The sequence below is a fragment of the Chrysochloris asiatica genome, unplaced genomic scaffold, assembly GCF_000296735.1.
Source record: "Chrysochloris asiatica unplaced genomic scaffold, ChrAsi1.0 scaffold00177, whole genome shotgun sequence".
Lineage (NCBI taxonomy): Eukaryota > Metazoa > Chordata > Mammalia > Afrosoricida > Chrysochloridae > Chrysochloris > Chrysochloris asiatica.
The window spans coordinates 656,967-670,888 of NW_006408695.1; the positions used below are offsets into that span (position 1 = coordinate 656,967).

Here is a 13,922-nt window from a genome sequence, read left to right on the forward strand (position 1 = left end):
TTTTAGTCTTCACAGTTGACTCTTACTTGTAGTTAGGGTTGGATTCACTAGTGTACTATTATATCCATCAATGTTAAAAATATTTGTATCTCGATGCCTCACCATGTTTGATTCAATAATGAAACAAAAAGGAAATCTAACTGAATTCTAGGCAAGGACAGCCTGTTCAAGTTATCTTTGTGAAATCTACATATGTAGACCTTCCAAACTAGCTATGCAGTAAATTCAAAAGCCACAGACTCATACATGTCTTTCCCATAAATAAAGAGTTTTAGATCTCACTTTCTAATCTTAAATTCTACTTGCACCTGACTATATGCTAAAGGGGAGTCCTAGTGTAGCGCTGTGGATTAATGCGCCACACCAGGACTCCATTTGAATTGCAAGGTCAGAGGTTCAAGCTCACCAGCATCAGCTCAGAAACCCTATACAGGGTCGCTATGGGTTGGAACCAACTCAACGGCACTTAACAACAACAATATACTAAAGGAGTCCTGGTGTAGCGCTGTGGGTTAATGCGCCAGACTGCAAAGCCGTTTGAACTGCAAGGTTAGAGGTTCAAGCTCACAAGTTGCTCCTAGGAAACCTTATACTGGGTCAATATGAGTTGGAACCGACTCGATGGCACCTAACAACGACAACATACCGCTTAAACTATTGAAACTTATGGTGGGCTAAGCTAGTTTTGACCCAGATTTCTGAGTGGCTTGGGGTTTAAGAAAATAGGGATATACTCTCACACGTGGACATTTTTGGAATATATCAACCTTCTTGAGTTATAATTAGCTTGGTCAAAACTAGAAAGACAGATTTCAGAAAATTAAATGAAATTAAGGAAATTAGTTCTAGGCAAGCTCAGTGGATAAGTTAGGATTCTAGTATTATCAGTAACAAAAACATGTTTAAGTGAGTGGTCCAAAGACCAGCTGAAGATGGATGATGGGAAAGTTCCACTTATGCACAATTCTTTCAATTTTGCGATTCAGTGGGAAACATTATAGAGAGATGTGCTCAGACTTCAAGATACCAAACTTTCTCCACATTATACTTCCAACTCTATGTTACAGATCTGAGAAAATGTTCTGTTTCAAATTTATCAAACAGAATCACTACACCCTGAGATACTGGATTTCTGAACCAGCAAGACTCCCCACTTATTACAGTATAGCCTTTATCATTGGCGATAAGAGATTTTTAATAAATATTTTAGAAGAAATTGCATCTAGGGCAGTGTAAGGCTGTCATTACAGAAAACTGAAGATGCTTTAAAAGACAAATAAAGTTAATAGAAAGAAGGAAATCAACAGAATGGTTGTCCTCATCTTGGTAGCCTAGTCTAAACAGAATCTGGAAACCAGTTGTTAAACTATCAGGTGAGTCATATTTTCAACAGTTCTACATTCATTTCTTAATCTAATTCTTCCTTGTCTCTAGCATTCTACAGTTTGAGAGCATAAGAACCGCTCTTATGAGCACAAATAAAGCTTTCCCTCTTAAATACATTCTAATTGAATAAGATAAAATAATTAAAAGTACTGATGTAAGAAATATTTATAGTTAGCTTGGAAAAAGGTAAAAAGTAAAATATTGACTGTTTGATTCTTTGAAATCATGCAATAGCATTTTATAATAAACTTGTTGGACACTCTTGGGAGATGTCTTAGTATATTCAACTAACAACTCAAAGCTGCAACATGTGAATATTTTATGACCCTGAGAAGTGAGACATTAACCAACAGAAAATGATAAACCATTATGATTTTACAGCTCAGTACAGAAGTACTCTCAAAGGTGGTATGGGTTTATTGCTCCAGAGAAAGTTAACTAATCTTTGTTTTACTTAGACATTTTATTTTGCAGTTCTTTTTTCAGATGAGGAGTCAAATCCTATTCTGCAAATGCTCAAAATCAGTTCTTTGCTGTCCTGCTTTTTCTTCATTATTGAATTAATTAGAACTTTGGTCTATGATAGCCAACTTTAAGAACCATGCTTTTATAATAGCAAGGCTTAATACTGATACCTAGCAATAATAATTTCATGTAGTTCTCTGACCTACTCCAGGGGGTCCTAAAATCAAATGCCTACAGTGTATGGGGAGGTAAACTATGTAAATAAATGACAGGCACTAAGCAGCTTACATAGTAGCCGTTTTCAAACCGACAGAGCCTTTTTGCAGGTAAAATACAAGAGAAAAGCATTTGCCTGTGACCCCAATCTACAGCTTGTGAGTTAATGTTACGGTCAAGTTACTGAAGCCTATTAAACACACCCTGAGGTATAACTAAAAGCCATAAAGGTAAGCCAGTCCTCAGACTCAGAATCAGAATGTAGAGTTCAATGTTATCATTACTCCTTGTCTTTCTACACCCAGAGATATTGTAACCTCCTTGAGTGAAGTCCACTCCAGGTAGATTTTACTTCTCACTCCTCCAATTGCTCACAACTCTCTGCCCTTGTCTCACTAACAGAGCACATCTAATTTGCAATCGTTAGTTTTCCTATCAGTCATTTTGGCTTAACTATTAACCCTGAGGTTCAGATCCAGGTATAAAGCCTGAGGCAAGAATATTTATAGTAGATATTCAGTAAGGCTTCTTGAACTTCTCTATAACCAATTCCCTTAATGAAACATAAAGTGATAGGATGAATTCAACTTAGGTCTGAAACTTAGAAATCCCTCTTCAGACCAGACACGGAGCTTGACTGGGCAAATAAGACGAAAAAATAATAGGTACCTCCTAGATCCTCCTTTACCAGTAATCCTTGCGTCCCTGTACAATTTCAATAGGCGTAAAATGGAACTAGAAGATAAGCATGGTCTAATAAAAATATTACATAGTATGATGCTCTGACTTCTACTGTAATCGCCACATGGAAAACGTCACCACAGCCTTTGTCAGACAAGAACAGAGTCATTGCTGTGTCAATGATGGACTTCAGAATTAAGCCTCAGAGATGCCAGGAATGTGAGGCTTAACTGTAATATTCACCTCATTCCTGCGTAGGTACCAAGAACTTACCTGGAACTGGTACTTCAGAACAACAACTGTAGAGTGAGAGGTGGAGAAAGAGCAAAAAAATTACTTAAGGCAACTTCAAACTTTGAAGTCTACAGGGATTAACTCTGGATCTAAAATCTTCCCAAATATCTAGGCCCCTACCGGAGAGGATAACTCAATAAATACATAGATGAGACTTATAAATGTGCTTTTACATCAAATGGCCAAATTAATTTGATGACAATAGACTGAAAAGTCCACAATCTGAGAAATGCTACCTCAAAGAATCCAATCCCCCATTTTGTAGAAGGGCAAAAATAAGGCCAAGGAAATCTAGTACTTCCAACCTAGCTGGCCTTCTACTTAGGTAAACATCAGAGATCTTGTAGGTTCGCTTAAGTAAAACCAGAAATTTAAGTAGTGCTTTGATTTGGTATCAGAATCTCTGATTCAAGATCTTCACAGCTGAACAACTGGCAACTTCACTGCACTATCCAGGATTAGAAAAACCTTTCAAGGAAAGCAGATTTTCCTTCTTCCTACAGAGCTAAGATGGACATTTTTTCTGTAATATTTGTCTCCAGGATTTATTTCAAAGCCATGAGCCTAAGTGATGAAGAACAGGTTACCTAAGACCCTCAATAAATACATTCATCTGTACGAGGGCTTCCAATGAAACTGTCCTTTATTACCTGGGTCATTGTGGTGGAATCGCTTCTCACTCTCCGAAAAGGGAGGAGTCCTTGGCCTGCGTCTCCTTTCTCTGTGCTCACCCTGCCCATTATCCCTCCCATAGACAACTTCCTTGCAGTGAAACCCAGCTTTCTGTGAGGTCTTTGGTGAAAGTCGGTCTTGGTGTTGGCATGGTTTTTCCCAATTCCGAGTTCGATGTTTCCTGTTATCTTCCCCGTCATCAGCTTCAATGTTCAGAAACACCTCTCCACTAATACTGGGAAGTGGAGACCTCTGGAGCCTCTCACGTCCGCACCGTTTCTTTTCATGCTGCTCAGTGTGAACTTGTGGACTGTCCCTCGTTTTGCTCCAGTGACAGGATGAGGGGAATTGTTCTGGTGAACAATTTTCCAGTTCTTCCAAGCTATCCAGTGGGATTTTTGGTTTCTCCTTCCTCTGCTTCACAGGCGTCTCATCATGTTTGACTCTACAAGTCCTCCAGAATTCAGAACCCAATTCCCTGGCCCTCCTTGACCTTGGCTGGTCTGAGTGGAGATGGAGGGATGTAAAAAATAAAAATGCAAGTTAACTTGATGAGAGTATGACCTCAAGACTAATGAGAGAGACAAGGCCCATGTTTAGTGCATTTCAAAACAGAGAAAACTGTCTTTTCAACTTAACAAGATGAGAAGTGGGCATGAGTATATACTAGAATGGTCCATGCATGCATGATGGATTCTGGATGCAAGAGCAAAAAGGTAAAAAACTAAAATAAAATTAAGCAAAATAGCATAAATTTGAAAGAACCTGACCATAATTAGGTAACATCACATAGATTTTTAATATTTGCCAATAACAGTAACTATATTCACTGAATGTTAAATTCTACTTATAAAACCAATTTGGAACAGGTGGAGCGTTAGAAAAGTGGAGGTTGAAGAGGTAGTAAAATGGACAAAAATCAAGCTGTGTAATATAGGGCAAAAGTTTTACAAAAACTTACTGGCAGTAATTAACAGCAAAACTTTATATACTTTAGAGAATGCTGCTAATTTCCATTTAGTTCAAAAAAATAATCCATAGATTACTCTAAACAAACACTGCCAAGCACATCAAAGAACAACCCTACATTACAGTTCAGTATGGAAGGGGATGGAGTAAAGGAGGATTTTACAGGAGCAAATAATCTATGATCTTTACTTAACTGTGCTCCTAATCGTAATTACAATTTAGCAAAAGAAAAAAGGAAATGCTACATAATAGGGAAGAAGGGGGTGAGAGTCTACTTAAAATTCAAAAAAACTTAATGATATTGTATTCATTGAACAGAGATTGCTGTTGTTGTTAAGTGCCCTTGAGTCGATTACAACCCACAGCAATCCTGTATAGGGTTTCTGAGGATTAGCTCGGGGGTTTGAATTGCCCACCTTGAAGTTCAGACTGATCTTTCAGTCCAGTGCATTATCGTGCAGCACTAGTATATGCCAATTATATAAATTCTCACGTTTAAAAGAAACATCAAAAAACAGCACAGTGGTAAGTGATTTTGGCAGGTCTCATTTATATATATACTTATATAGAACACAGGAGCAAAATAAAATGCACTTGGCAAAAGTACACTTATTTTAATATATATATTTATAAGACTATAACTACATTTTAGAAACACATTCCTAATCCATGGAAAATTGCTGAAATTGCTACCTACATATGTCTCCTGCTAGAACAAATCACTTGCTGATTTATATTTGAAACAGTCACCATAATTTGATGTAGAAAAGATAGTTGTTGTTGTTGTTATTAAGTGCCGTCAAGTTGGTTCCAACTCATAGCCACCCTGCACAGGGTTTCTGAGGCTGTAAATCTTAGTGGAAGCACAAAGCTTCATTTTTGTGAAGAATGACTAGTGGTCTCGAACCAGTGACCTTGTGGTTCGTAGTACAGCGCTTATTGTATAGCACCAACGGGATCCCAGAAAAGATAGAGGAGCATACAATCTATTCATTTTTAGGACATTTTTAATTGTTGAGTTTGATACTATTGTTAGTCTGATAAAGAGAAAGAGCAAGAGGGCAATATGGACTAAATGCATTATGAATGCTAGTCAGCATTAATTCAAAACATGTAATTGTTTCCTCTTGAATTTTCTTCCAGAAAAATGTATTACCAAAGATAGCATGTAAATTAAAATCTTTCTTCTAAACAGTCTGTAAAAGTATTAGCTTTACAATTTATGGTTTTATGGAAAAGAACATGAAACAGAACAATTACTCTCTTGATAAGACAGTTACCCGTTCTTTAAACCAAATTATTATTTTAAGTGTCTTTTGAAAATTGAGAAAAAAATGAAGTGTCAATTACTGTGAATACATATATTGACAAGTTACTTGAATGAGGGGCCACAGCCAGGAAACACTGGTTTACAGTGTCAACACCAATATACACACAGGGAGCTGCTTGAATGTATGCATGTCTCCTTTAGAGCCAAAAGGAACCCACGGATTTGTTTCTAACCTGTGACACTATGATCTGTGGCACTATGATTGTTTTTGTTTGTTTGTTTTTAATTCCTCCTAAATAGCTAACAATATTAGTAGCTTCACTTAAGGAATATATGCTATAAAAATTAGGAATTAACACCAAATATTTACTATCTAGTTCACCTAACAAACTAAATAATCTTACATTAATTTTTAAACCTATAAAAGATGAAAAAGGCAAGAGTGGAGTGCACCTGTTTGAATCCTTAAAATTTTATCATCACAATTGAGAACTGAGACTTGTATGCTTCTCAAGATCAAGTTAATTGGCAAATACAATTAACACTCCCCCCCTCCTCCCCGCCAGAGCCAAAAAGTATATACATTTTATCTGTGTATTTCCATGTCTGTCTTTCAAAATGAAATCATTTTTTAGATATACAAATTACTGTAAGATGCACAATACTAATATATGTACAAAGGTAAGTGAAAAGGTATTGCCACTCGGATTCCAGTCAATACAGGCACAGGTTCATTCCAATCAAAGCATGTTTAAACATGTCTTTGCAATCAGTGGATGGCTGCAGATAAGCTCTCTCAATAATGCAACTGCCTTAGACTCCTTTGGGTGCTTTCCAACACAACAGTCAATCAAAACAGTGGCTTCCAAGGGGATCTGGTGGACCAGCTATGTTTAAGGCGGAGATGACGACTGTTTCTGGGAATTCCAAAGGGGTCTTCTTTATAGATTTTCTCAAAGGACACAGGATAATCACGGAAGCTTATAACGAAGAAATTTTAAGAAAATTAAAAACTGCATCAATGAGAAAAAGGCCAGGAAAATTGTCCTGAGAATTATTTTTCAACACAATGTACCTACTCAGTCTTCCAAGAGTATCAAAGGTCAGCCCTATGAGATTTTTACTGAAAACCCTTTCCCTATCTACCCTACAGCACTGGTCTTGCCCTTCAAATTTCATTTTCTTCCATTTAAAAACTAAAAACCATCTAAAAAAACAAAAAAACAAAAAACTAAAACCATCTAAAAAAAAACACGATTTAAGTCCCTCAAAGATGCCCAAACAGTCATTTTGTCATGGTGTGAATGGAAAAGTAAAGAATACTCCTGGAAAGGTTGTTGTTGTTGCTACTGTGTGTCGTCGAGTCAATTCTGACTCATAGCAACACTGTGTAGGGTTTCCTAGAGTGGCTGGTGGATTTTACTGTCAACCTTGCAGTTAGCAATCAATGATTCTCCTAAAGTGCTGCAACAGAAAAAAGGCTGTTGCTGTTGTTAAGTGTCATCGAATCTATTCCAAGTCACAGAAACCTTGTATAGACAGTGTTTCCAAGGAGTGGTTGGTACATTTGAACCACTGGCCCTTTTGGTTAGCAGTCCAGAGCTTACCATATAGCACTACACCAGGACTCCCATGGAATGCTTTGTTGTTGTTGTTAGGTGTCATTGAATTGGCACCGACTCATAGCAACCTTATGCACAGCAGAACAAAACAATGTCCGATCCTGAGCCAACCCCACTACTGTTGCCACACTGGAGTCCATCGATGCTGCCACCTGGCCAATCCATCTCGCTGGGGGTCTTCCTCTTTTTCTCTGACCCTCCATCTTACAAAACATGATATCCTTCTCCAACGTCTGGTCCCTCCTGACATTATGTCCAAAGTATGAGAGACGAAGTTTGGCCATCTTGGCCTCTAAGGAGCACTCTGGCTGCACTTCTTCCAAAACAGATCTATTGGTTCTTTTGGCAGCCCATGGCACTTTTAGTATTCTCCTCCAACACCATAACTCAAAGGCATCAATTCTTCTATGGTCTTCCTTATTCACTGTCCAACTTTCGCATGCTTATGTGGTTACTGAAAATACCATGGCCTGAGTCAGGCTCACCTTAGTCCTCAAGCTGATATCTTTGCTCTTCAACACTTTAAAAAGGTCTTGTGAAGCAGATTTGCCAAATGCAATATGTCATCTGATCTCTTGTTAGTTGCTTCCGTGAGTGTTGATAGTTGATCCAAGAAGAATGAAGTCCTTGACAACTTCAATCATTTCTCCATTGGTAGGAATGTTGTTAAATGGTCCAGTGGTGAGGATTTTTGTTTTCTTGACATTGAGATGTAATCCATGCTGAAGACTGTGCTCTTTGATCTTCATCAGTAAGTGTTTTAAGTCCTCTTCATTTTCAGCAAGCAAGGTTGTATCATCTGCATATTGCAGGTTGTTAACGAGTCTTCCTTCAATCCTGATGCCACGTTTTTCTTCACAGAACCCAGCTTCTCAGATTATTTGCTCAGCATACAGGTTGAATACATATGGTGAAAGAATACAACCTTGTCACACACCTTTCTTAATTTTAAACCATTCAGTGTTCTCATGTTCTGTTCGGACAACTGCTTCTTGGTCCAGGTACAGATTCCTCATGAGTACAATTAAGTGTTAAGGAATACTATACTTAATGTTGTCCATAGCTTGTCATGATCCACACAATCGAAAGCCTTTGCGTAGTCAATAAAGCATAGGTAAACATCTTTCTGATATTCTCTGCTTTAAGCCAAGATCCATCAGTTATCAGCAATGATATCTCTCAAATGGAAGGGTTAGAGAGAAGGAAATATAGCCTTCAGAAGTATATAGACCTTGATGAAGTGTACGTATAGAAACAACTTTCACATTTTGACTTTTTGTTTAATAAAGGTTTCTATGGGCTTGTAGCAATACTTTTTTGACTTATCCTTGTACAAATAATAGTATTTTACAGTTTATCTTTCACCAAAATGACATTATTGGATCTTTTCAACAACTGTGTAAAGGATGTGATTTTAGAATCTCCCATTTTTCAAATGAAAACATAGGCTTAGAGAGATTATAGTAGAAAGCTTATTTAAAATTCCTGTCTTAAGGAAAAGATAAAATGTGAACCCAGATATTATAACTGCACACATCACATGGCTTTATATATATAATAAGTAATATGTGTGTATACATATATGTATATATGTACATGTATTATATGTATACACACATCTGTAAAACATGTGACTTTGAAAGAAAAACATGGACTCACAAATGAACAGCCATAGAATTTCATTCTATATAGATTTTGTTTCAGGATCATTCCAAGTTTGTAGTATAAAATCTATACATGATCATTTTAGGTTTAATTTACTAAAGATTAAATATAAGTTTAAAACAAGAGCATATCTGTAATGATAAACTATGATTATTTTGAAAGTAAGGCGAAATCATGTTACATTCAAATATAATAATGAAAGAATATCCCAGATGTGTTGGGAAAGGACCATGGCAAAGAATATAAAGATTGCTTTATAAGTATCAGCTGAATTGTAATGCAGTTTCTGTGAAATTTATGTCTAACGAGAAAGCATATAAAAGAAGTTTACATGTTTAGCAATATATAATCTTCCAATAACAATAAAGCAGAGGTGAGAGGAACTTCAATTCTTATATGTACATGCTTAGGAAGATCATTACTTCAATATCTCCCCACACTCAACTCTAAAAAAGTAAGCAAATATTCCACTTTCTACAAGTTTACAAAAAGAGCTCTGGCAGCATAGTGGTTACGAATCGGGCTGCTAATTTCATGGTCAGCAGTTCGAAAGTACCAGCTGATTCACAGGAGAAAGATGAGGCTTTCTGCTCCCGTAAAGATTTACAAGGCTTGGAAACCCTCTACAGGGTTGCTTTGAGTAGGAACTGACTCCATGGCACATAACAACAACAAGTTTACGAAAGTAAGTAAAATTAATACAAACTAGATTTTTTTAAACTTTGAGGTGCCTTTGAAAAACCACTGTAGTTTCAGCATAGTCTGTGCAAATCAGGTAGCTACTACACCACTGGTCAAAATAACCAGGTTTGGTACCAACCAACAAGCTAATATAAAGATTTAACAGAGAAAGGCTAATATTAGTATTTCATAAACTTAATACTTACAATCGTAATACTTTTTAAAAATAGGTTTAAACTAGTTCCTTTTTTGCAATGAATTTGCCTTCAAGGCCATATTAAATATACACAAAAAGCAAAAGCTACCTCTCTAAGATTTTAATTAAAGCCAAAAGATAACTACTTACCTTCTGGTCTCGAGTACCACAAACTATGGCAATAATTTATCTTTTTAAGTGATATAATACATGATTTCATCAGAAAAAGCATTGTAAGGAAGATGGCTAACAAAAGAGCTAAGCATTTTAAATGTAGAAGAACAAAGTAAGCAATAAAGAGTGAATTAACCTCCTTATTAAATGGATCATAGAGCTAAGCTGTACTGATTATAATAAATTTAGAAAAGCAATGTGACCGAGCTAGTATGATATTATCATCTACATATGCATTCTTTTCATTCTACTCACCAGAGTGAAGCACCTACTTATCTTTTTATAATGGGGTTAAAAAGAAGGAACTGGTAACTAGTTTGTAAGGACCTTGGAAATCTTTGGCCTTAAAATATTTATTCTCTAGAAGCTGCCTCTAGGTTTTATTCACTTATCCTAAGTCTGGTCTTCAGTAAATACTGACACTAGGAATTGTGCAAATGTGTTTCCTTTGAGAGACCTTTGAAAAGGACTGAAAACTACTCCTTTCCCAACACACTTTTAAGGTAAAGAATTATATATAATACAACTGCAGCCTGCAGCCACCATACCATCACCACAGTGCAAAAGCAGGCACCAGAGAAGCCAAGCTTTAAAAAAATTTATCTGCCTCAATTAGAAATTATTCTATATTGTAATCAAATAGCAAAAAAAAGCATTAACAGCAAAGAATTAACTGGAAATCACAAACCATTGGTGTAGATTGGAAACAGAAGCATAGAAAAAGCTTTGTTACCCAGCAACTGATGCATGGTGTACCTTCTTTATTAATGATACATTGTTGCTTCAAACAGCACTGCTCAGATTTCACTGGAAAAAAGTCCAAAGACTCATCCAACATTTTGCCAGTGCTTCAAACCGGTTGAAACTGTTCAGTCATGGTCAATGGAGTGTATGCATTACCCAACAATCAAATCTCTTGCACGTGGGATTTTGACTAGAATAGGAAATTGGCAATGATATCCTATTCAAAGTTGGCAACCGACACACATTCAAAATGACATAGTTGACCACCATCTTTTCACGGGGAAATGCTGCCTGTTTTCCTAATCAAAATCCTGTGCACAAGAGACGTAGTTGCTATTGAACACATGCACCCCTTCGGACATGAATGAACCATTTTAAACTAGTTCAAAGTCCTGCACACCCCATTTTATGTGCTCAGCATGTAATGCAGCATTCTGAGAGGCTATTGCACACAAGAATGCAAGCCAAGGATTACAAAACTATTCAAGTTTTAACAGCCGGAGCTGGTTTTGCACAAAACAGATAAATTTGTTAAAATCCAGCCATCAATATTAATGAATCCTGTGCCTTTGAACAGGAGAAAATTTCCCAGATATGCTTTATGGACAAACTTAAAAGGGGTGTCTTGCAGTTGAGTCTATGGATAGAATAGGTTATGACATAGTAATTATTACCTCCATCTTCATAATAGTAACTATCTCCATAAGCACTGGCTCCAGAGGATTCTGGAAAGTGTTTCTTTCGCCTTTTTTCTTCCTGCAATTCCTTTTCTTGCAAAATGCGAGCTATGTCCTATAAGTACAGAGAGAAAGGAAAAAGATATTAGCAGAGAATGAACACACCCCAGTGACCCTACAGTTCCAGGGTCACCGACATACTTTCATGGGTTGTTACTGTTAACCAGAATTTCTAAAATTCTTATCAGGCTATCCAAGCACCACTGATGATTTCTCTGCATGTTGGTATATGATCCATATGAGTGAGAATTAAGTTTATGAGATATAAGTCAAACTAAATCTGAGGACATTCAATTCTAGCATTTCCTAAAGTTGGCTATATCACCTTAGACAAAAAGTTGGCTATATCACCTAAGAAAAAATAGTACATGTAGGCCCTATCTGTAAGTTCAGTAGGTTCGGTTAGGGATGAGCCCTAATGTATTGTAATTTGTAAGTTCTGTACATGATTTAATTTTAATACTTTCTAAAGTTCAGTGATTCTGATTTAGTTTTTTTCATTAAAGTACAATTTGTCTTAACTGACAATGATAAAACGGTCATCAGCAGAATGATGTTAGACAGCAGGCAGGCAGACATCAGGCTCAGTCTGCCCCCAACTGCTTTACCCGCAGTTAAGTGTTTAGTAGTTACTATATATGTACGCAATGCACTGTGACTACAGAGTGATGAATAACAATTTGACTCTGCTCCGCAATGAAAACAAGAGTAAAAGCATATACATGCCAAGAAGAGGATTAAGATATCTATGGAAGGACAGAAGAGGGAATACTGTTGCTTATGGTGTTGCTGTGAGCTGGAATCAACATGCAAAATGGGGAGAACAATATTAGCAAAGGTATGAGTACCTTAATGGACATTGATAAAGGTTACAGCTCATAGTTTTATTAGAACACAGAGTGTAATATGTTATAGGAAAAGCTGAGGCTGGAAATGCAGTCTGAGGCTGGGTTATAGGAGCTCCTTTATGCACAATCTTAAGCCTGGGATCTATAATATAGAGGATGAAGACTTACTAGTTCAATATAGTGTTATGAGTATGAGTATTATTTATATAAACTCCCTGAAATTCAGTCCATACACTTTTTTTTTTTTAATCTCCCACTGGTAAATGCACATTTTATGTCTCAAATGCTTTCTGGAGCAACTCCCAACAAAGTCTTTTAGGCAGGCAACAATATCCTTGTTTTACAGTCTTTACAACATACTTCACAGAGCTACATGTTGACAAGATTAAAAATAGCTGGTTATTTCCAGACCCAGGGCCATTTCAATAAGAACAGTTATAGGTACAATCTAAAGTTGCAGTAGCATCTGTGTAATCCAGCATAAAAGAGAAGCAGATCTCCCACGGAAGAACTAAACAAAGCCAATGTTCATGTTGTCTCACACCAGAGTGAGCCTAGGAATTCACTCAGCCTACTCCCCAATGGTTTGACTCTCGAGCTGAGACTGGAGGGATGAGAATATTTGTCAAGTCCTTTTGCAGCACCCACACACCCTCACATTACTAACGAAGAGTAATGAAATTCCATTCACAGCAAAGATGTGCTTAGCACACAGCACAGGGAATAATAATAATACTCACTGTTGTTATTGTTAAGTGCCATTGAGTCTATTCGACCCACAGCGACCCTATACTCATAGAGGGAATGAATATAGTAGAGTTCCATGCTGGAAGTCTTAGCAAGAGCTATATAGCAAGACAGGGAAATTAAAGGCATCCAAATTGGCAAAGGGGAAGTAAAACTCTATTTGCAGACAATACGATCCTAAACGTAGAAAACCCCAAAAACTCAGTAAAATATCTACTAGACCTCATTGGAAGATTCAGCACCGTGGCAGGATATAAGATCAACATACAAAAATCAGTTGGATTCTTCTATACCAAAAACGACAGCATTGAAAAGGACGTTAGGAAAGCAATACCATTTAAAATAGCCACCCAAAGGATGAAATAGCTTGAAATAAATGTAACCAGAGAAACAAAGGACCTATACAAAGAAAATGACAAAACACTATCGCAAGAAACCAAAAGAGACCTACAAAAATGGAAGAATTTATCATGCTCCTGGATAGGAAGACTTAACATTGTGAAAATGTCAATACTGCCCAAAGCAATTTACACATATAATGTAATCCCAATCCAG

General features: G+C 36.9%; 1 protein-coding gene across 1 annotated transcript in view; it reads right to left on the bottom strand.

Moving 5' to 3' along the window:
• Positions 1 to 13,922, bottom strand: part of LOC102830519 (trichohyalin-like) — an 85,159-nt gene that overhangs the window by 38,261 nt on the left and 32,976 nt on the right. The window contains exons 4-5 of the mRNA XM_006871892.1: positions 11,710 to 11,827; positions 3,693 to 4,217 (exon numbers count right to left, since the gene is read on the bottom strand). Of these exons, the coding sequence (XP_006871954.1) occupies positions 3,693 to 4,217; positions 11,710 to 11,827 (643 nt within the window). The remainder of the gene's footprint in view (positions 1 to 3,692; positions 4,218 to 11,709; positions 11,828 to 13,922) is intronic.